Genomic DNA, 24,313 nt, shown 5'->3' with positions numbered 1-24,313 from the left:
TGATGACTTTATGACTTTACAATGGTACTAAATTCTGTTTAAGGGCCACATTACCCTGAAGTGAGTGAGACAGGCATGGTGGCAGCAGGTTAAGCTGCGACTTAAATGCCCACATTCCATATCAGAGTGCCACGTTTAGTCTTCATTATTCTGCTTCTGAACAAGCTTCCTGTTAGCACATTCTGGGAGTCAGTAGATAAGGGCTCAAGCGCCTGGGTTCCGGCCACCCACATGGGAGATCTGGAAGGAGTTCTGGGCTCTGGCTCCAACCTGGCCAAGCCCTGGCTGTTGCAGGAATTTGGGGAGTAAACAAGCAGACAGAAGATCTCTGTGTGTGTATGTTTCTGTGTTGCTCTGCCTTTCAAGTAAATGAAAAAATAAAAACAAAAATCATAAATCAAGTGTTTTCTGGTTAACAAATTCTGCCATAAGGCAGTTTTTGTTAATCTTATGCCTAATTTTGGTGCCACAGACTGTGGTTGGGACGGCTAGGTTCTCTATGGTGTTCTGGGAGTAACACATCCACCGTGCAGTGCGAGGGGCCCCCCAGACTTGAGAAGAGGACAGCTTCATCGTCCTGGCCAGTGTCCCCACCCGCTGCACCTGTATCTGAGCTCTGCGACCCTGCCCTTCCTCAGAGAAAGCCTGCAGGCCTGGTTCCTGGCCACTCCGCACGGCTCCACTCACTGCTCTCCTAGCGATGCTGCACACAGCTCCAGCTGAACTCTAAAGCAAAGCTCGCTTGTTCTTCTGCCTCAAAGCTTCTGGTGGTTGCCCACACCTACACTGAGTCTGTGACAGCATTCCCCTGACACACTGGCTCATTCTTCTTCATCCTTCCTTGGCAGCCTCATTTCACATTCGAGCCTCAAACCTACCTACCTCTCCAGGGCCATCCCTCTGTTCTTTCAATGTCCAAACTGTGGCCCGGCTGGGCCTTGACATTTGCTCTTCCCGGAGGATGGAATGCTCTTCTACCAGCTCTCTCCATGCTGCAGGCTTCAGTTCAAACACCACTGGCCCACGGAGGCCTTTCCTGTCCATTCTACCTAAGAGACATCGTGGGGGCTGGCACTGTGGTGTAGTGGGTTAAGCCGCCACCCATGGCACAGGCATCCCATGCATGCTGGTTTGAGTCCCAATTACTGCACCTCTGATCCAGCTCCCTGCTAAAGTGCCTGGGAAAGCAATGGAAGATGGCTCAAATACTTGGGCCTCCGCTACCCACATGGGAGACCTGGCTTCAGGTCCTGGCTTCAACCTGGGATAAACCTGGCTAGTGTGGTCATTTGAGGAGTGAACCAGCAGATGGAAGATCTCTCTCTCATTCAAATAAATAAATCTTAAATGAAATAAAATAAAATAAAAGAGGCATCTTTCCCCAACCCCAGCAAGTCCCTAACAGTTTACTCTGTTCCTTTATACCATTCATTGTAGCTGATACACTTCTGATGGCCTTTTATTACTAATACCTAAAAACAAGCATACTTCAAAAAGTCTATATAAAATGAAATTTAAAGATATAAATATATTTTGGAGCCAAAGAATTCCACAGCCTATGCACAGTCTCTTCATAGTACACGTTTTCCATGATCTTTCTGAAGATTCCCCCACAGCAGAAAACAGACAAGTTGTTAAGATACAGTAGGTTAGGGCCAAGGTTGTGGCACAGGTTAATGCCGGCCTTCTGTATCAGAGTGCTGGATCCAGTTCCAGCTGTCTGCTTCTGAGGCAGCTCCCTGCTAATGCACCTGGGAGGGCAGCAGCACATGGCCCAACTGTTTAGGCCCATGCAACCCATGGGGGAGACCCAGGTGGAGTTCTTGGATCCTGGCTTCGGCCTAACCCAGATCTGGCTGTTGCAGCCATTTGGGGAATGAAACAGAGGATGAATATCTCTCTGTAGCCCTACCTTTCAAATGCATACATTCATAAATAGATGGATAAACACCTAGGTAAACAGACAGACATTTTAAAAAACATACAGTGGGTTAAAAGCATTCCATGCATTCTGTTATCCCTCACTTCTCTAAGGTTCCATAAAATATCCATTTTCCTGCAAAAGTGGACACTGTTAGTTTGCTTCTGCTTCCTGGAACAACGTCTGGCACACACAAAGCTGTCAGAAGTCCTGAGTACCAGGAGGCCACAGAAATTGCTCAGGGTTCCACACAAAAGGCTGGCAAGACCCACACGAAAGGTTATCAGGTTTAAATCTCTCTTTACACTAAAGCTTCCTTCTAAAAGACACAACACAATAGGTCACTGACAGAAGAACAGGACAAAATGCCAGACCCAAGAGTGGGATACCGGCAGAGGAAGTCAGAACTAAGTTTTGTGGAACCACAAAGCCCAACCTGCAAGTCCCACGGTTTCCAGGGGCCCACAGAAAGATTACTGCTGCGTTGAGGACAGGCTGTTGGTCAGCATCAGGTATTCAGCAGGAAGGAGGAGGCCGGTGGGGGGGGGGGGAGTGCCTGTGGCAGAAGGGCTGCCACGAGAAGAGGATAAACATCCACTGAATCACTATGAAGTCCAGGACACAGGAATGGGCAGCAACCACAGCCCAGAGCTGCCGCATCTGTCTGACGCCTGCCACCCTCCCGACGGCCTGGCACTGACAGCTCCACCAGCCCGAGTCCAACCAACGCCTACCAGTCTCACCTTGTCTGCTCTCCACCCTCCACAGGGCTTGCCTGAAACCTGCCCCCTGATTCTCTGAAAGCAGAAATATCGTTTTACTGGAGGAAGAGAGACACAAAACAGAAACTCCTGTAGTTCCCTGGTCAGCCTACAATATGCTCATGTTGTCCTCTGCACCTCCAGTGCCATCTTGAATCTCTACTGGTTTATCCCCTCCCCAGGATAAAAAGCGGTCAAGTCCACCACTCTACAAGCCCCTATCCCCCCTAAATCTTGTGTCAACTGGTGGCAGAGTTTGAGGTTGAGGCGGGCACTGTGAAATGCAGGTCACCCTTGTGCTCCAGTTGGTCTTCTCCACACAATTGGTATGACAGGGGACCTGGAAATGACCCGATCTTCACCAGCCTTCCTCCAGGCAGCCACAGGTGGACAATCTCTCAACTTGACTCCTCTGGCTCTTGGGCTAAAGCATCCATCACACAGGCCCCATGCCTACAGGAAATCTTCCCTGACCCTCAGGCTGGCTAGAGCCTGTTTCAGCTCTCACAACACCCTGTATATTGCCCACAACAGTTAAGATCATTGTCAACGAGGGTTCTGTCTGTACCTTTAGGATGGAAGGCTCCCATCCTGCCCGCTGATCACATGCCCTCCAAGTCTGCTACAGAGCATAGAGGTGCTCTGTGAATACCTGCTGAATGACGAGTGAGCACCACCTGCCTGACTGCTCACCAGGGCTGCAGGGAGGGGCCTACACAAGGAATGGACACAGACCAGACCTCGGTCAAGGTTTCTCCAGACCATACCACCTCCAGGGGTAGAGTGGCTGCACCTGCAGGTTCCTGCAGCTCTGAAACAAGAGGAACTCACACCTCCTGTCTGCCCCAGGAAGAGGTGTCCTAGGTCAGCAAGCACAGGGCCACACCAGGAACCCCAGGTTTACAGACACTAGCGACTTGCATCTGGCAAACAAGAAATCTAACAGAACTTAAGACCAACTTTCAGAGCAAACTGAATACTTGTGGAGCTTACCTTTTCCTTGGTTGTGTTCCAATCTGCTTGACAGACTTTTCCTCGGTATAAAAAAGCAGACTTCTTTGCAAGGTAGAGACGAGCAGCACTTTCTGGCTATAATCCAGCTGCACAATGGAAGACGGCTCTTCTAACACCAAGTGGGAGTTACAGACTCCCTGTGAGAGAGCCCAGTTAAACCTGGCATCAGTGTTGAGGCACAATCACCCGACCTCCCTTAGGATAAGTAGCACCCTTCTGTGTGTCATAGTTAGGTTAACTGGACTCTTAAGACGTAGACTTCAGTACCCTTCAGTCTGTCAGCCCACTATGTGCAACTGATTGGGAAAGTCCTAACTAACACACATGCTATATCAAGCTTAACAAAAACCACTTGCAAATCCACATAACTCCTTTTAAAATATATTCAGTAGAGAGCTCAAAGAATCCATAAAAACCTAAACAGAATTATGGCACACTTTCTAATGTATTCTATCATAAAATATAATAGACTGAGACTTGCTATAAAGTTATTGTGAGCAGGATCAGCTCTACAAGTGTATGTTATACTTTCCTTCCACAAAGAGTTCAAATACATTTTTATTTGAGAGAGAGAGCACGAGCTCCCATCCACTGGTTCAGGCCCTAAATGCCCACAGCAGCCAGAATGCCGAGGCTGGGGGCCAGGTCTCCCAAGCAGCTGACGGGGACCCAATCACTTGACATCTCTGCTGCCAAGGGTCTGCACTACCAGGAAGCTGCAATCAGGAGCCAGAGCTGGGGACTCGGAAACAGATAAAAAAATGGCATGAAATACACAAGCTATATCAACATGAAATGAAATTATACACACACAACACAAACACACATATGCACCAATATACATGGGGACTTTAACGTGTCTGTGGAAAAATGGAATTAAGAGAAACAGTGGGTGCTGTGGTGCAGCAATTTAAGCTGCTGCTTGCAACACCTGCATCCATTTGGGAATGCCAGTTTGAGCCCTGGCTATGCCACTTCCAGCGAAGCTTCCTGCGAATGCACCCAGGGAGGAAGCAGCTGATGGCTGACGTCCTCGGGTCCCTACCACCCACAAGAAAGACATGGGTGGAGGTTCAGATTCTCGGCTCCAAAGGGCCCAGCCCGGGCTGTTGTAAGCATTTGGGGCATTAACTAGCGAATGGAACACCTTTCTTTCTCTTTTTCGGTTGTTCTTTCAAGGAAGTAAAAATAAATAAATAAGCATTGCTTCAGGAAGATATAAACAGGGCAGGCACTGTGGCACAGCATGTCAGGCTGCCTCCTGGGACACCCATATCCCACGCTGCAGCATTAGGTTTGAGTCCCAGCTACTCTGCTTCTGATCCAGCTTCCTGCTAATGCATATTCTGGGAGGGAACAGATGACAACTCAAGCAGCTGAGTCTCTGTCACGCACGTGGCAGAGCAGGAAGGGGTTCTAGGCTCCTGGATGTCGCCTGGCCTGGTGTGGGCTGTTGCAGACATTTCAGGTGTCAATCAGTGAATGGAGTATTCCTTAATCTCTCCTGCTCTCACTCTTGCTCTATAGTTCTGCCTTTCAGCAAGATAAATTAAAATAGAAAACAGAAACCTCATTTCTCATCATAAGTTCCATCAAGTTTAAGACACTTAAAAAAAGACTTATTTCTTTATTTACTTGAAAGGTAGAGTTAGAGAGAGGCAGAGGCAGAGACAGAGAGGTCTTCCATTCTCTGGTTCACTCCCTCAACTGGCTGCGGTAGTAGGAGATGGGCCAATCTGAAGCCAGGAGCCAGAGCTTCCTAATGGTCTCCCAGATGGATACAGGGGCCCAAGGACTTAGACCACCTACTGCTTTACCAGGCCATAACAGAAAGCTGGATCAGAAGTGGAGCAGCTAGGACTAGGTACTGTAACACAGTGGGTTAAGCCGCAACCTGCAGGGCTGGCACCCTGTATGGGCACCAGTTTGAATCCTGGTTGCTCCACTTCTGATCCAGCTCCCTGCTAATGAAGCTGGAGTAGCAGTGGAAGATGCCCAACTGCTTGGGCCTCTGACCTATGTGGAAGACTCAGAAGAAGCTCCTGGATTTTGGCTTTTGAGGAGTGAACTAGTGGATGGAAGACTTTCTGCCTGCCTCTTCCTCTCTTTCTATAAATCTACCTCTCAAATAATTAAAAAAAAAAAAAATAAGATCTAAAAAAAAAAAAAATCCGAGGGTCCTTGGGGCACAACAGGTAAAGCTGCAGTTTGCAGTGCACACATCTTATATGAGCACCAGTCAAGTCCCGGCTGCTCCACTTCCGATCCAGCTCTCTGCTATGGTCTAGAAAAGCAACAGAAGATGGCCCAAGTCCTTGGGCTCCTGCACCTGCATGGGAGACCCTGAAGAAGCTCCTGGCTTCGGATCAGCGCAGCTCTGGCCACTGCGGCCATTTGGAGAGCAAACCAGTGGATGGAAGACTTTTCTCTCTCTCTCTGCCTCTCCTTCTCTCTCTCTGTGTAACTCTGGCTTTCAAATAAATAAAGAAATCTTAAAAAAAAAAAAAATTTATTTGAAAGCCAGAGTTACGTAGAGAGAAAAGATCTTCAATCTACTGGTTTATTCCCTAGACGGCCACAATGGCCAGGGCTTGGCAAGGAGGAAGCCAGACCCCAGGAATTTCATCCAGCTCTCCCACATGCATGGCAGGGTTTCAAGCACGTGGGCCGTGTGCCATTGCCTTTCCAGGCCCACTAGCAGGGAGCTGGATAGGAAGTGGAGCAGCCAGGACTTGAACTAGTGGCCATATGGGATTCAGGCAGCAGTTTAACTTGATGTAAAACAACGCTGGCCTCAGTGTTTTTTTTTGTTTGTTTGTTTTGTTTTGTTTTTGTTTTTGTTTTTTGACAGGCAGAGTGGATAGTGAGAGAGAGAGACAGAGAGAAAGGTCTTCCTTTGCCGTTGGTTCTCCCTCCAATGGCCGCCACGGCTGGCGCGCTGCGGCCGGCGCACCGTGCTGATCCGAAGCCAGGAGCCAGGTGCTTCTCCTGGTCTCCCATGGGGTGCAGGGCCCAAGCACTTGGGCCATCCTCCACTGCACTCCCGGGCCACAGCAGAGAGCTGGCCTGGAAGAGGGGCAACCGGGACAGAATCCGGTGCCCCGACCGGGACTAGAACCCGATGTGCCGGCGCCGCTAGGTGGAGGATTAGCCTATTGAGCCGTGGCGCCAGCCTGTTTTGTTTTAAAGAATGTATTCAGGGGCTGGCGCCACGGCGCAGTAGGTTAATCCTCTGCCTGCGGTGCCGGCATCCCATGTAGGTGCCAGTTCTAGTCCCGGCTGCTCCTCTTCCGATCTGCTCTCTGTTGTGGCCTGAGAAAGCAGCGGAGAATAGCCCAAGTGCTTGGGCCCCTGCACTCGCATGGGAGACCAGGAGGAAGCACCTGGCTCCTGGCTTCGGATAGGTGCAGCTCCAGCCGTTGTGGTCATTTGGGGAGTGAACCATCGGATGGAAGACCTTTCTCTCTGTTTCTCCCTCTCACTGACTGTAACTCTACTTCTCAAATAAATAAATAAAATCTTTTAAAAAAATGCATGTATTCATTTATTTATTTGAAATAAAGAGCTACAGAGAGAGAAGAGGAGAGAGAGATGGATCTTCCATCCTCTGGCTCACTCCATAAAAGACTGTAATGGCTGCAGCTGGGTCAAGCCAAAGCCAGGAACCTGGAAACTCACCTGGGTGTCCCATGTGGGTGCGAGGGCTGCAGCTCCTGAGCAAGCTTCCCTGCTTTCCCAGGTGCTGGACAGGAAGCACAACAGGTGGGACTAGACCAGCATTCAAGGATGCAAGTGTTGCAGGCAGTGACCTAGCTAGCTGCACCATAACACAGCCCCCAATTTTGTTTTTTATATTAACTAAAGAAAAATAGGGCCGGCACTGTGGTGCAGTGAGTTAACGCCCTGGTCTAAAGTGCCGGCATCCCATATGGGCACAGGTTTGAGACCCGGCTGTTCCACTTCCAATCCAGCTCTCTGTTGTGGCCTGGGAAAGCAGTAAGAAGAAAAACTTGTGCCCTTTAAAGAAATTTTTTAGGTTAGGAAACAAGAAGTTAGAAGGTGTGAAATCAGGGCTATAAACTGGAGGACTAATGATTTTCCATGAAACTTTTTTTTTTTTTTTTTTCAAGGTTTCTTTGAAAGGCAAAAGTCACCTTAGGTTGATGGCAGAAATGAGCAGGAGCACTGCATGGTGTGGTAGGTCTCTCTGGTGAAGTTTTCCAGGCATTTTTCTGCTAAAGCTTTGGCTTTCTTAAAACTCTTAAGAGGCAGCTGTTCCTACTTTTTGCCTGTCTGGAAAGTCACAAGCAAAAATGCCTCTGAGCATCCAAAAAAGCCATTGCCATGGCCCTTTCCTCTGACTGGACCTCTCAGCCCCTCTCGGTAACCACTGCTTTGGTTGTGCATTGTTTTCAGGATTATACTGGTAAAGCCATGTTTCATCTCCTGTTACAATTCTTCCAAGAAATGCTGCAGGATCTTAATCCCATCTGTTTAAAATTTCCTTTGAAAGTTCTGTTCGTATGCAGTTGATCTGGGTGCAACAGTTTTGGCACTACTGAGCAAAAAGTTTGCTCAAATTTTTCAGCCAGAATTGTGAAAGCTGAACCAACTGTGATGTTTATGATGTTGGCAATTCTTTGTGCCATTAATCACTGATCATCTTCAATTAGGGGACAAAAACAGGTTAATTTTTTTCTCAAAAGCTGATGTGGGGGCTGGTGTGTGGTCTAAAAGGTTAAGTCACTGCCTTCAGCGACAGCATCCCATAGAAGCTCCAGTTTGAGTCCTAGCTGCTCCGCTTCCCATCCAGCTCCCTGCTAATGCACCTAAGAAACAGTGGAAGATGGCCCAAGTCCTTGAGCCTTGCACTCATGTGGGAGACTGAATGAAGCTCCTAGCTTCCAGGTTTCAGCCTGGCCTAGCCCAGGCCATTGCAGCCATTTAGGGAGTAAAACTGCAGATGGAGGGTCTCTGTCTCTGTCTCTGACTCTCTAATTCTGCCTTTCAAATAAATTAAAAATAAACCTTAAAAAAATTGATGTGTATGATTTGCCACTGTGGGCTTTATTTTCACCATCATCTATCCCTTCTTAAAATGACTTACCCATCCCATCTGTAAACTGCTGATTTTTTAGTTACTGTTCCCATAAACTCTTCATAAAGCCTCACTGACTATACCATTCTTCCACCCAAGCTTCACCATCAACCTGCTGTTTGTTCCTGTTTCAGTTCTGCAGAATGCACGCTGCCCTGCTAGAGCTCTTTTCACACTGATCCCGCCTCAGTGTCTCACATTAGAGCCTGCTTAGATGCACCATGACAAGTTTGTACAGGCTTCTTTTGGTGCAGAAAACTTTTGAAATCCATATAGTTTTTTCATAATATTTCAAATATTTCAAATATTTCCAGGAATTTTCTGATGAACCCTAGTATCTACAAGCACAAAGTAAAATTCTCAAATGCATTTTACAGAATAAAGTGTAAAAAACCTGCTTCTACAAGTCACTCTTCGGGTCCGCATTGTGGCGTAGTGGGTTAAGCTGTCACCTGCAATACCAGTACATCCCATGGGTGCTGGCTGGTTCAAGTTCCAGCTGCTCCACTTCTAATCCAGCTCCCTGATAGTGTGCCTGGGAGAGCAGTGGAGGACAGCCCAAGTGCTTGGGTCCCTGCACCCATGTGGGAGAAGCTCCTGGCTCCTTGCTTTGGCCCAGCCCAGCCCAGCCCCTGCTGTTGCAATCATTTGGGGAGTGAAACAGTGGATGAAGGATCTATCTCTGTGTCTCTCCCTCTCTCTCTGTAACTCTTTTACATAAAATAATCTTTAAAAAATAAACAAAAATTAGTCACTCTTCTCCAAAAGCAGTTTCATGAGATGTTTGGCCTGGAAGTTAAGATGCAGGTTAGGACACCTGTGTCCCAGTATCAGCGTACCTGTGCTTGAGACCTACCTCTGGAACCTCACTCCAGCTTCCTGCTGATACAGACCCTGGAGGCAGCAATGATGGCTCAAATGGTTTTTAACCCATGTGGGAGATATAGATTGAATTTCTAGCTCCCAGCTTTGGCCTTGATCCAGTCCCAAAGGTTGCAGTCATTTATGAAGTCTATCAGCATATGGAAGGTCCCCACCCTCATCTCCACTAAATGAATTAGCATCACATGCATTTGTGGGATAAAAGAGGAAGCATGACCGGATTTACTGGTAAAAACTCTGAATCTGCACAGACTTCCAGAGTCCCGACACCACCAGCAGGAAGGGGAACTCCATCACCAAAACAGCACGGACTCTGAAGGCAGATCCCCTCACTGGAAGTTACTCTGAACGCAGTTTTCCACTTAGCTTACGATGGGATTACATTTATTAGACTGTATTTTTCAGAAACATGCAACCTCCCGTGCCTTTTTTGAAGATCTCCAGTCTGTAATTTTAAAAATTTCTGACTAACCACAACCTTTTCCAAATCAGATTTTCTATTTTCTGAGTAGTGCTACATGAGTAGCCTTCTTTCTAATAACTATGGCTTAGGCAGCCTGAAGCACAAGTTCACTGAATTGGGAAAAATCTTAAACCATTTTTATGTATAGCAGCAGTTCTCAAAGTGGGGTCTACACTCCCTGAAGGTCCATAAGATTCTTTCAAGAGGTCTGCTCGCTCAAAACCATCTGCATACAGTACTAAGATGTTCTCTACCTTTGCACTGCACTGAGCTTTCACCCCTGATGCGGGAGCCACAGCAGGTAGAGCAACCTGAAACCTCGGCCCAAGTCAAGGTGATGGCACCAAATTCTACCAGCAGACATCTTGTCCCTCACCACCATGTGAGGGAAACCGAGTGTCACTGACACCCCTAGAGTACAGGTGTTTTGCATTCCACGTGACATAAGGGGATGCACACACAGCCCTCCTCCTACACGTGAAGCACCCTTGATGGCTCAAGGAAAAACACCTGTGCACTTGTTGGAACCATGAGCTTATCCAGCTGCCTTTTCACAGAATGCCAGTTCTAACTGAAAATTCACAACAGATAGTTAATTTTCTGATCAGAATTTTGGTAATATTAACAAAGGTGCTTTTCTGATATTGTACAATAAATGTGTCAACAGCTGGAAGATCTGCATAACTGAATTTTCCAAGAGACCAACACATGATGCGCAATGCATGGGTAAAAGATCCATTCAAGGCCGGCGCCGCGGCTCACTAGGCTAATCCTCCGCCTAGCGGCGCCGGCACACCAGGTTCTAGTCCCGGTCGGGGCGCCGGATTCTGTCCCGGTTGCCCCTCTTCCAGGCCAGCCCTCTGCTGTGGCCAGGGAGTGCAGTGGAGGATGGCCCATGTGCTTGGGCCCTGCACCCCATGGGAGACCAGGAAAAGCACCTGGCTCCTGGCTCCTGCCATCGGATCAGCGCGGTGCGGCGGCCGCAGCGCGCCGGCCGCGGTGGCCATTGGAGGGTGAACCAATGGCAAAGGAAGACCTTTCTCTCACTGTCCACTCTGCCTGTCAAAAAAAAAAAAAAAAAAGATCCATTCAAGGCTGGCGCGGTGGCTCACTAGGCTAATCCTCTGCCTTGCGGTGCCAGCACACCAGGTTCTAGTCCCGGTCGGGGTGCCGGATTCTGTCCCGGTTGCCCCTCTTCCAGGCCAGCTCTCTGCTGTGGCCCAGGAGTGCAGTGGAGGATGGCCCAAGTGCTTGGGCCCTGCACCCCATGGCAGAACAGGAGAAGCACCTGGCTCCTGCCATCAGATCAGTGTGGTGCGCCGGCCGCAGCACGCTGGCTGCGGCGGCCATTGGAGGGTGAACCAACGGCAAAGAAAGACCTTTCTGTCTCTCTCTCACTGTCCACTCTGTCAAAAAAAAAAAAAAAAAAAAAATCCATTCAAGGCACAAAACAGACCAGAGTACAAAACATTCAATCATATGGTTTCAGATCTTTAAAGAAACTACCATTTGTCATTTTTAACTGCAACCTTTAAAGAAACTACCATTTGTCAATCTGGGGATATTATTCAAAAAGAATATTATTCAAAATTATCTGAAAAGTCTATCAAAATACTCCTCCCATTCCCAAATGCATGCCTGTATTAAGGCCAGATTGTCTTTATTTACTTTAACCAAAAGAATGTATTGCAGGGCCAGCGTTGTGGCATAGCGGGTAAAAACCGCCGCCTGCAGTGGTAGCATCCCATATGGGTCCCAGTTCAAGTCCTGCCTGCTCTACTTCCGATCCAGCTCTCTGCTATGGCCTGGGAAAGCAGTAGAAGATGGTCCAAGTTCTTGGGCCCTTGCACCTACATGGGAGACCTGGAAGAAACTCTTGGCTCCTAGCTTCGGATTGGCTCAGCTCCGGCCATTGTGGCCAATTGGGGGAGTGAACCAGCTGATGGAAGACCTCTCTCTCTCTGCCTCTCCTTCTCCATGTAACTTTTCCAAATAAATAAATAAATCTTAAAAAAAAAATGTGTTGCAACAGATTGAAAATGTACAAATAACAACTGAGATTACAACTATGATCTAGGATATAAGCTAACTAAAGATGTAATTATGAATATTTTTCTAAAAATAGGAACATAAGCATTAATGATATTTCTGAAAATAATTTTACCTGGTCTAGATCCAGAGAAGAATAGACAATTTTCCCTTTGTCATCTCCAGAGAACAGTTTCATTCCATTGGGGCTCCAAGCCAGGGCTGTAATGCTATTTTTGTGAATACCACTGACATCAAATCTTCGAAGCTATGAATAAATGATAAATGCATGCAAAGGAAAGGAAAGAAAAATGAGCTGCTATGTGGACAGGGTAATGTTTATTTTCTTGAATGTATGTAGGAGCCGGCTTTCCCAACCTTGTTTTCCACACAGAAAATGTACAGCATTCTATCTGCCCACCCACCTTCAAGGGACTAGCAAGCAAGCATGGAATGACCCACATGTGCTTTGTGCTAAGTGTCCAAGCAGGGACAAAAGTGCTGCCCAATTATACGTAGCATAGCGTTAAGCTTTTTTGACTATATAATCTCCAGGCAGGTAAGGACTTCTCATTTAAAGTCCCTGAGGAGTCCGTGGAGAAGCTAAGCCATGCTAAGACGGTGAGCACCTACCTGTCTGTTTCTCCCTGGCAGTGCAGAGACGAGCTGAAAAACCGCAACCCTCCCAGAAGCGGTGCCTGCTGCCACAAGGTCATCGAAGCAGCTCAGCAGCTTCACCACAGTGATGGCTTCTGTTTTCCCCTAAAGGAGGACACGTTACAACTATTGAACCTGCAACCAAGAGACTATTTAAAAACTGATTTATAGGGGCTGGCGCCGTGGCTCACTTGGTTAATCCTCCGCCTGAGGCACCGGCATCCCATATGGGCGCCGGGTTCTGTCCCGGTTGCTCCTTTTCCAGTCCAGCTTTCTGCTGTGGCCCGGGAGGGCAGTGGAGGATGGCCCAAGTGCTTGGGCCCCTGCACCCTCGTGGGAGACCAGGAGGAAGCACCTGGCTCCTGGCTTTGGATCAGCGCAGTGCTGGCCATAGCGGCCATTTGGGGAGTGAACCAACAGAAGGAAGACTTTTCTCTGTCTATAACTCTACCTGTCAAACAAACAAACAAAAACTTATTTATATTCATTTGAAAGGCCGAGAAACAGAAAGAGAGAGAAAAACAGACATTTTCCATCCACTTGTTCACTCTCCAAAAGACCACGATACCATGGCTGGGCTATGCCAAAGCCCAGGAGTAGGAATGCAATCTGAGACTCCCTCCAATGGGTGGCAGAGACCTAGGTACTTGGGCCATCACCAGCTGCCTCCCTGTGTGGACATTAGCAGGGAGCTGGACCACCAATGGAGCAAGGACTCAAACCTGGGAATTCCGTTATGGGATGCAAGAATCCTAAGTAGCATCTTTACTGCTGCACCAACACCCAGCCCTCATGTAAGTGGAATGGTGTGGTATTTCATGTTTTCCCACTGGCTTATTTCACTTAATACAATGTCCTCAAGGTTCATCCACCTTCTGGCATATATGAGAGTTTTCCTTTACTTTAAGGCTAAACAATATTCCTATATGTTGTTTTACACATAACACACACTACACACACGCATTATGCTTATCCACTCATCTGTCAGTGTTCACTTGGGTTACTTCCTCATTATATGTTTTTAAAAATATTTATTTATTTGAAAGGTAGAGTTACAGAGAGGGAAAAAGAGCAAGAGGTCTTCCATCTGCTGGCTCACTTTTCAAATAGCCAGGGCTGGGCAAGGCTGAAGCCAAGAGCCTGGAACTCCATGCGTTATCTCCCACAAGGATGGCAGGGGCCCATGCACTCGGGCCATCTTCCACTACTTTCCCAGGTACATTAGTAGGGAGCTTTATTGGAAGTGCAGCAACTGGAACTCAAGACAATACTCCCGTTTGGGATGCTGGTGTAGCAAGCAGTGACTTACCCGGCTGCACAATGCCAGCCCTACTTCCTCATTTTAGTTATGAATAAGGCCGCTATGAACATGAGCATACAAGTAACCTCTGAGACCCTGCTCTTGATTCTTTCGGGTGTATACTCAGGGACTGCTGGGTTACATGGTGATCCCACATTTAATTCTCTGGGGAACTCCCCATGGTATTCCAGCATGTTGACAGTTCCCAGCGCAGAATCCCAGTTTCTCACATCTTCCACACTATTTCCTGGGTTTGACAGCAGCCACCCTAACGGGTGTGAGGGCATCTCACTGCAGTTCTGGTGTGCATTATCCCTCAGGATCAGCGTGCTGAGCACCTCTTCATGTGCTTACTCATCACCTGTCTGGCTCCTCTGAAGAAATATCTACTCAAAACTCTGGCCTTGGCCTGAGCTGCGGCATAACGGGAGACTGAGAGAAGCTTTTGGACCATCTTCCACTACTTTCCCAGGCTCATTAGCAAGGAGCTGGATTGGAAGTGGAGCAACTGGGGCTCTATCCAGTGCCCATATGGGATGCCGGTGTTGCAGGTGGTGGCTTAACCAGCAATGCCACATCAATGGCCCCACTACTTTTTTCTGAGTTGTATAGGTTTAGGTCTTGCAGTTAGTCATGTGGTTTGCCGCTTCCTTCTCTTATGGTGATGTAATACACTGCTTGATTTTCATATACTGAACCATCCTTGCAGTCCAAAATAAACCGCACCTTCGTCATGGTGGATAATCCTTTTAATATGCTGCCGACTTCAGCTTCTGGTGTTTTGGAGAGGATTTTTGCATCGATGTTCACAGGGGTTATCGGTGTGTCGTTTTCTTCTGGTATCTTTGTCTGACTTTGGTATCAGGATATGTTAGCCTCATAGAAGTAGTTAGGATGTGTTCTTTTCAGTTTTCCAGACAATGTTGATAACAAATATGTTAGTTCTTTATTTTTGATGGAATTCACTGGTAAAGATCTCATGTCCAGTCCTTTGCCAGATTTTTTTTTTATTACTGATTCTATAGAATTACAAGTTACAGGACTACTCAATTTCCTATTTTTTCATGATCTTGACTTGGTAGGTTTTGTCTGTAGGTTGTGCAATGTACTGGTATACAACAGATCACAGGACTGGCCTTGTCAGGGAACCATTCATGGAGAAAGTAATTGTAGCGCCCTTTGAAAGAAAGTAACTGTGCAGTAGCTCAGCTTGAAAGAAAAGTAGAAAGGTAACCACCCTAGCTGGTAAGATTTGAAAAGGGACGGCCTAACCACAAACTGTCGTTGCCATGACTACGGGACCCTGGGAGGTGGGAATGTGGGCGGGGTTAGTCTCTAGAAACTGTATATAAGGGGACCCTCAGATGCTGTAAACCAGAGGTTGCTCAGCCTCTCTCCCTGGTCCGCAGTGCCTAGTGCCCGCGGGGAGAAGCTCCTGGTCCATAGTGCCTAGTGCCCGTGGTGAGAAGCTCCTGGTCTAGTGCCTAGTGCCCGTGGGGAGAAGCTCCTGGTCTGTAGTGCCTAGTGCCCGCAGGGAGAAGCTCCTGGTCCGTAGTGCCTACTGCCTGTGGGGAGAAGCTCCTGGTCTAGTGCCTAGTGCCCACTGGAGCAGGCTTGAGCGATCTCTCCTCCTAGTCGCCTAGAGTATCAATGAAGTGTATTTAGCTTGACCTTCCTTAGTCTCCTTGACTCTTCCTTCGCGGTAACCCGGCCAGTTCCCGAAGGGGGAGATCCTGACAGGCGTAACTCTATTTCTATAGAATTGGTAGTAATAACCCTGTTTTCCTTTTTGATTTTAATAATTTGAGACTTCTCTCATTTTTTCTTAGTCTATCTAGCTAAAATTTGTCAATTTTGTTGCTATTTTAAAAGATCCAACTTGCAGTTTCACTGACTTTCTCTACTGTTTTTTTCATCTCCATTTCATTTACAAGTAAGTGTTCTAACATTTGCTATTTCCTTCTTTCTATTAGCTTTGGGTTTAGTTTTTCCTTGTCTAGTTCCTAAGTTGTAAAGTTAGGTAACTGATTTGAGAATATTCGTTGTTTTTTTTTTAAAGAGATTTATTTATTTATTTGAAAGTCAGAGTTATACAGAAAGAGAGAGAGAGAGAGAGAGAGAGGGAGGGAGGTCTTCCATCTACTGGTTCACTCCCCAGTTGGCCACAATGGCCAGAGCTGCACCAATCCGAAGCCAGGAGCCAGGAGCTTCTTCTGGGTCTCCCAGGAGAGTGCAGGGGCCCAAGCACTTGGGCCATCTTCTACTGCTTTCCCAGGCCACAGCAGAGAGCTGGATCAGAAGTGGAGCAGCTGAGATTAGAACCGGCGCCCATATGGGATGCCGGTGCTTCAGGCCAGAGCATTAACCCACTGCATCACAGCGCCGGCCCCGAGAATATTCTTGCTTTTTAACATTAGGCATTTAAATCTACAAATTTCCCTTTCAGACCACTTTCAGTGCATCCCAAACATTTGTTAAGGTGTGTTTTCAATGTTACTCATCTCTAACTATTTTCCAATTTCCCTTACAATTTCTTCATTGCTCTGGGTATATAAGTATATTGTTGTAACTTTAATAGTGTATTGCTTTAACTTCTAAAAATTTATGAATTTTCCAATTTTTTTAAAAAAAGATTTACTTATTTGAAAGAGTTACAGAGAGAGGGAGAGTTGGACAGAGAGAGAGAGATCTTCCATTGCTGGTTCACTCTGCAAATGATCCAATGACTAGAAGCTGGGCCAAGCCAAAGCCAGGAGCCAGGAGCTTCTTCCAGGTCTCCTTCATGGTTAGCAGGGCCCCAAATACTTAGGCCATCCTCTGTTGCTTTTCCCAGGCTATCAGCAGGGATCTGGATGGGAAGTGAAGCAGCCAGGACATAAACCAGTGCCCATATGATATGCCAGTGTCACAGGTGGCAACTTTACCCACTATTCCATGATGCTGGCACAGATTTTCCAATTTTCCTTCTGTTATTAATTTTTAACTTCTTTCTGTTGTATCTGAGATGTGAAGATTGATGGCTCCAAAAGCCAGGAGCCAGGAGCTTCATACAGTTTTCACTCATGAGTGTAAGGGCCCAAACACATGGGCCATCTTCTGCTGCTTTCCCAGGCCATCAGCAGGGAGTTGGATTGAAGTGAAGCAGCCAGGACACGAACTAGTGCCTTTATGGGATGCCAGCGTTGCAGGCCACAGCTTAACCTACTGTGCCACAATGCTGGCCACTTCTTTTTCTTCTTATTCTTTGACATTTTGTCAGCTGGTTTACGTTGGGAGTATTGACTGCTGATGCAGAAGGTGGATCAAAAGGTTTTCTCTGGGGCCAGTGGTGTGGCTCAGCAGGTAAAGCCACCGCCTGCACTGCCGGCATCCCATATGGGTGCTGGTTTGAGTCTCGGCTGCTCTACTTCCAATCCAGCTCTCTGCTTATGGCCTGGGAAAGCAGCCGAAGATGACCCACGTGGGAGACCCGGAAAAAAGCTCCTGGCTTTGGACAGGCACAGCTCTGGCCATTGTGGCCATCTGAGAAGTAAACCAGCAGCTAGAAGACCATTTATTCTCTCCCTCTCTCTTTCTCTCTCTCTGCCTCTGCCTCTCTGTAACTCTGGCTTTGAAATAAATAAATCTTTTTAAAAAGTTTTCTCAGGGCCAGCAAGCAGCTGAACCACCATTTGTCTGCTGGGATCATTAGGGTCTGAACTGTGAACCAATTTCAGCAGCAGGATTTCATCTAGTGTGGTTTCAGTATAATGTTCAGTGCTTTCTACCTGCACTGCCACAAACCTCATCCCCTGCAAATCCCACAATAACCACACTGTGGAAGCCATCCCAGCTCAGCTCTCAGATCACACGGTGTCTCCCTCTGAACAGTTCTCCCATTTTCACAAGAGGAGCTTCCTTTACACCCGTTATCGGGACCCTCCGATCCCAGAGTCCCCCTTCTCGCTGTGGAAAGTCACTCAGAGTGGCCTGGTGCTGAGCTTCACGTTTCCCTCCCATTTTTTTTTTTTTTTAAGATTAATTAATTTATTCGAAAGGCAGAGTTACAGAGAGAAAGGGAAGGAGAAACAGGGAGAGGGCTTCCATCCATTTTCCTAAATGGCTGCAATTGCCCAAGCTGGCCCAGATCTGAAGCCAGGAGCCAGGAGCCAAGACCTTCTTCCAGGTCTCCCATGTGAGTGCAGGGGCCCAAGGACTTGGGCCATCTTCTGCTGCTTTCCTAGACCATAGCAGAGAGCTGGATTGGAAGTGGAGCAGCTGGCACTCGAACCAGCATCCATATGGGATGCTGGTGCCACAGGCAGAGGCTTAACCTACTACTCCACAGCACCAGCCCCATTTCCTTCTTTTTCTTCCAGACCTGGAAAGCAACCAGTTTCCACTCCACAGTGACATCGACACTGGTAACTGCCAGAGTCCACTTGTCAGCTCTTTTTGTTTTTTTCTTAAGATTTATTTATTTCTCTGGGTTCCAGTCCCGGTTGCTCCTCTTCAAGCCCAGCTCTCTGTTGTGGCCTGGGAGGGCAGTGGAGGATGGCCCAAGTGCTTGGGCTCCTGCACCCGCATGGGAGACCAGGAGGAAGCACCTGGCTCCTGGCTTCAGACTGGTGCAGCATCGTCTGTGACGGCCATTTGGGGAGTGAACCAACAGAAGGAAGACCTTTCTCTCTGTCTCTAACTCTACCTGTCAAATAAAAAAAAAATTTATTTATTTATTTGAAAGGCAGGATTGGAGGTGCTAGGGGAAGATGAGAGAGGGGGAGAGAGAGTGAGCGAGCTATCTCTTCTAACTGCTGGTTCACTCCCCAGGTGGCAGCAATGCCCAGGGCTAGGTTAGGTCAAAGCCAAGAGCCAGGTGCCTCATCTGGGTCTCTAATGTGGGTACAGGGGCCCAAGTACTTGCATCAGCTGCTGCTTTCCAAGGTGCATCAGTAGGGAGATGGATTGGAAGTGGAGCAGCCAGGACTCGAACCAGTGCTCCTATGGGATGCTGGCACCACAGGTGGCAGCTTAACCTACTATGCCACAATGCTGGCCCCTCTTTTCCATTTCTTTTTTAAAAGATTTTACTTATTATATGTTTGAGAGGCAGAGTTAGACAGTGAAAAGGAGATAGAGAGAGAGGTCTTCCATCTGCTGGTTCACTCCCCAAATGGCCACAACAGTAGAGCTGGGCTGATCTGAAGTCAGGAGCCAGGAGCTTCTTCTGGGTCTCCCATGAGGGTGCAGGGGCCCAAACACTTGAGCCATCTTCCACTGCTTTCCCAGGCCATAGCAGAGAGCTGGATTGGAAGTGGGGCAGACAGGTCTTGAATCAGCACCCATATTTGATGCCAGCACTGCCAGTGACAGCTTTACTTGCTACGCCACAGCACCGGCCCAGTTCTCTAAGCATATTTAAGACAATTGTTTTAAAATCTTTGCCTGGTAGGTCTTTCATGAGAATAGTTTATTTTTTCCTTTGGAAAGACCATATTCTCCTGTATTATGTGTATTACCACAATGAAATATCTGAGTCAAGCTACTTATGAAGGGTGAGTCTCTTATACTCAGCATACAGTTAGATCATGTTTTTAAAAAAAAAAAATCGATTCTTTGGGGCTGGTGTTGTGGAATAACAAGCTAAACTGCAGTCTGGGATGCTGGCATACCATCTGAGTGCCGATTCTAGCCCTGATGCTTCATTGCCAACCCAGCTTCCTGCTAATACACCTGGGAAAGCAGCAGCAGATGACTCAAGTGCTTGGGCCCCTACACTTACGTGGGAGACTCAGATGAAGTGTCTGGCTCCTGGCTTTGGCCTGGCCCAGCCCCAGCCATTGCAACCATTTGGAGTAAACAAGCAGATGGAAGATTACACTCTTCCCCACCCCTGACTCTTTCAAATAAATTTTAAAAAAATCCTTTCTAATAACCTCTTCTAAAGTACTTGCTCATGAGAAGGCTATCAGTGATGCCCCTGTCGTCCCATTATTTGTGCACACCTTGCAGCTTGTCTGTGCCTTGTGTTCTGCAGCATTGTCTTCACCGAATGTAGCTAAATTTTTTTAAATTTTTTGACAGGCAGAGTGGACAGTGAGAGAGAGAGACAGAGAGAAAGGTCTTCCTTTGCCGTTGGTTCACCCTCCAATGGCCGCCGCACCGCGCTGATCCGATGGCAGGAGCCAGGTACTTATCCTGGTCTCCCATGGGGTGCAGGACCCAAGCACTTGGGCCATCCTCCACTGTACTCCCTGGCCACAGCAGAGAGCTGGCTTGGAAGAGGGGCAACCGGGACAGAACCCGGTGCTCTGACCGGGACTAGAACCCGGTGTGCTGGCGCCGCAAGGCGGAGGATTAGCCTAGTGAGCCGCGGCGCCGCCCCAGCTAAACTTCTATGGTGATTTTCTTTGTCATTATCATGGGGATTATTTCAAATTCATACCAGCATAGCTTCAATCACATATTAAAAGTTTGCTCCCACACAGCTTGGTCCCCACTGTTGTTCATTACTAACGTCACAGAATTTCATCTTTACAAACTATAAGCCCCAAAACATAAAGCAAGACTTCTTTTAAATTATATAGAAAATAAAACACGGAATTATAAACTATACTTAACATTTGAGTATCTTTAATCTTGCAGAAAATGAACCACTGTTAGAAAGACACTAGCTTCTGTAACTGCCTGTGTGCTTGCCTTTACTGAGATCTGCACTTCCTCCTAGGCTTTGAATTACTCTCCAGTGACCTCTAACCTCTCTTTTCTCCCCGAGCGTTTCTCACAGTCCAAGTCTAGTGGGAGTGAGCTCCCTCAATCTTCGTGTATCTGGAAATGCCTTCATTCCTCCCTCAAGGACAATCTTGCTGGATATTGTATTTTTTTTTTTTTTTTTAGCACTCTGATACCAGCCCACTACTTTCTTCCTTTCTTTTTTAAAGATTTATTTATTTGAAAGGCAGAGTTACAGAGAGGGAGAGGCAGAGAGAGAGCGCGCGAGAGAGAATGAATCTTCCATCCATTGGTTCACTCCCCAAATGGCCACAACAGCTGCAGCTGGGATGATTCAAAGCCAGGAGCTTCTTCTGGGTCTCCCACATGGGGGCTGGGGCCCAAGGACTTGGGCCATCTTCTACTGCTTTCCAGGCCATAGAGAGCTGGATCGGAAGTGGAGCAGCTGGGACTCAAACCAGTGCCCATACGGGATACCGACACTACAGACCGTGGCTTTACGCCCTACGCCACAGCGCCGGCCCCCTACTACTCTCTAGCTGCCAAAGCTTATGATAGAAATTTGCTTACTATGTCATTGAGGACTGTTATATGTGATGATCTATGTATTTCTTTTGGTATTTTGAAAATTCTCTGACTTTGGCTTTCAAAAGTTGGATTATAATAGTTCTTGCTGTGGATCTCTTTGCGTTCATCTTACTTGGAGTTTGCTGAATTTCTTGGAGGTTTATATTATTACTTAAAATCAAATTTTGGAAATTTTCAGAGATTATTTCTTCAAATATTCTTTCTTGCCCTCCTATAACTCCCATGATACTCGTTAGAATTTCTTTGTGATGCTCCACGGGTCCCTTGGGCTCTGTTCACGTTTCATTTTCTTCCTGTTCTTCAGACTTCTTCACTTCAGCTGTCCTATCTTCATGCGCACCGACTGTCTCTGCTTAAATTTGCTGATGAATCCCTCTAGTGACTTTTTCATTTCAGTTAATACAGTTTGCAGCTCTAGAATTTCTTTTTAGGTTTCTATCTTGTTATGAATATTTTAACTTTGTTCATTTTCATGCCTTTTTCCATATATTCTTTTGATTTTTTTTTTTTTTTGAGAGAGAGAGAGAGAGAGAGAGAGAGAGAGAGGTGTCTTCCTTTTCTGTTGGTTCACCCCCCAAATGGCCGCCACAGCCGGCGCGCAGTGGCCAGCGCAGCACACCAATCTGAAGCCAGCAGCCAGGTGCTTCCTCCTGGTCTCCCATGCGGGTGCCCAAGCACTTGGGCCATCCTCCACTGCCTTCTCGGGCCACAGCAGAGAGCTGGACTGGAAGAGCAACAACCGGGACAGACTCTGGCGCCCCAACAGGGACTAGAACCTGGGGTGCTGCCACCGCAGGCGGAGATTAGCCAAGCGAGCTGTGGTGCCAGCCTCTTTCGATTCTTTAAACATCTTTAAAACAATTGTTTTAGGGGCCAATGCTGTTGTGCAGCAGGTTAAGTCGCAGCCACTTTAACATGTGCATCTAATATCAGAGAGCCAGTTCAAGTTCTGGCTGCTCTGCTCTGATCCAGTCCCCTGCTAACGCACGTGGGAAAGTAGCAGATGATGCCCCAAGTACTTGGGCCCCTGCCACCCATGTGGGAGACCCAGATGGAGTTCCTGGCTCCTGGATTCAGCCTGGCCCAGCCCTGGCAGTTGCATCCATGTGGGGAGTGAACCAGCACATGGAAGACTCTTTCTCTGCATTATTTAAGTGTCTTTCATAGGGATAGTTTCTGCTGGGTTATTTTCTTCCTTTGGAGAGGCCGTACTCTTCTGTATTACTGTTTGCTGTATAATTTTCAGGTGATAATGAAATAATCCAGGCAAACTACTTATGAAAAAAAAGAGGTTTACTCAGTTCACAGTTTTGGAGGCTCAAAGTCCAAAGGCCCCATAGCGGGTAACAGGTGCACATGTAGGAAAGAAAGACTACATCTCAAACACAGGAAGCCAGAGAGACTGGGAAGAGCCAGATGGAGGCTTTTATAACAATCTTTGAGTCTGGCATTGTGGTACAGTGGGTTAAGCTGCCAACTGCAATGCTGGAATCCCATATGGGCACCAGTTCAAGAGCTGGCTGCTCCACTTCCGATCCAGCTCCCTGATAATTCCGCTGGGAATGCAGAGGAAAATGGTCCAAATGCTTGGCCCCTGCCAGACATGGGAAACCTGGATGGAGTTCCAGGCTCCTTCCTTCAGCCTGGCCAGCCCTGGCAACTGTGGCTGTTTGGGGAGTGAACCAGCAGATGGGAGACCTCTCCCTCTCTCTCTGTCCCTCTCTGTGTAAGTCTGCCTTTCAAATAAAATAAGTCATATATATACAAACATCCTTTTGTGAGATCCAACTAGGGTTCCACAAGAAATAACCTTTTCATGTCAGAGGGCATGCCCTCAACTGACCCTGCACCTCCCACTAGCGCCTATCTCTTAATGACTGCACACCACCTTCCAGTACCACCACACTGTGGAACATGATCCCAAAGCCTAACTATATGCTCTGTAAAGTTCTTGTTAATAACTGGACAGCTAAATCTAATTATATGACTCAGAGAGTCTGATTCTCCCCAGGTTTCTATGTTTTGGCTGCTATTGTTGCTTTTTGGTTATTGTACATGATACTCTATACCAAAGATCACAGGTATAAACATAAGGTTTTTCTCTTTTCCTTTCCTTTCCAATTTATTTATTTATTTGAAAGGCAGTGTTACAGAGAGAGGGAGAACAGGGAAGAGGGAAGAGGGAAGAGAGAGAGAGATGGAAAAAATCTTGCATCCACTGGTTCACTCCCCATATGGCCACAATGGCTGGGGCTGGGACTGGGCCAAGCTGAAGCCAGGAGCCTGGAACTCCATCTGGGTACCCACTTGAGTGCAAGGGCCAAAGGGCTTGGGCCATCTTCCACTTCTTTACAAGGTACATTGGCAGGGAGCTGGATCAGAAATGGAGCAGCCAGGACTTGTACTGGTGCTCATATGGGATGCTGACATTGCAGGCAGTGGCTTAACACTAACCCCATAAGGTTTTTTTAAGACTGTTCATTTTTTAAAATTAATTAAAAATTTTAAAGATTTTATTTATTTATTTGAGAGGTAGAGTTACAGACAGTGAGAGGAAGAAACAGAGAGAAAGGTCTTTCTTCCGTTGGTTCACGCCACACATGGCCACAACGTTCACAGAGCTATGTCAATCTGAAACCAGGAGCGAGGAGCTTCCTCCCAGTCTCCCACGTGGGTGCAGGGGCCCAAGGACTTGGGCCATCCTCCACTGCCCTCCCAGGCCATAGCAGAGAGTTAGACCGGAAGAGGAGCAGCTAGGACTAGAACCGGCACTAAATGGGATGCTGGTGATGTAGGTCGGGGATTAACCCACAGTGCCAGACCCCTACCCCTCTTAAAGACTTTTTTAATACCTGCACCTTTCCTTAGGCAGGCACAGTCATTTTCTAAT

At 47.3% G+C, this 24,313-nt stretch overlaps 1 protein-coding gene across 13 annotated transcripts in view; it reads right to left on the bottom strand.

The window, feature by feature from the left end:
* Window positions 1-24,313, bottom strand: part of TECPR2 (tectonin beta-propeller repeat containing 2) — a 120,054-nt gene that overhangs the window by 72,260 nt on the left and 23,481 nt on the right. For 11 of the 13 annotated variants that reach the window (XR_007915142.2, XM_051834821.2, XM_051834827.2 and 8 more), the window contains 3 exons: window positions 12,801-12,929; window positions 12,304-12,435; window positions 3,676-3,833 (listed from right to left, as the gene is read on the bottom strand). Coding sequence is in view for 12 of the 13 variants with exons in the window: in XM_051834821.2 (XP_051690781.2) it covers window positions 3,676-3,833; window positions 12,304-12,435; window positions 12,801-12,929 (419 nt within the window). In the remaining variant the exon portion in view is untranslated. Of the gene's footprint in view, window positions 1-3,675; window positions 3,834-12,303; window positions 12,436-12,800; window positions 12,930-13,015; window positions 13,276-24,313 lie in introns of all 13 variants that reach the window. The other 2 variants (XM_051834823.2, XM_051834826.2) reach the window with 2 other exon arrangements.

The sequence above is a fragment of the Oryctolagus cuniculus genome, chromosome 20, assembly GCF_964237555.1.
Source record: "Oryctolagus cuniculus chromosome 20, mOryCun1.1, whole genome shotgun sequence".
Taxonomy (NCBI): Eukaryota; Metazoa; Chordata; class Mammalia; order Lagomorpha; family Leporidae; genus Oryctolagus; species Oryctolagus cuniculus.
Note: the sequence above shows the minus strand (reverse complement) of the source record. Positions and strands in the feature narration are given on the sequence as shown.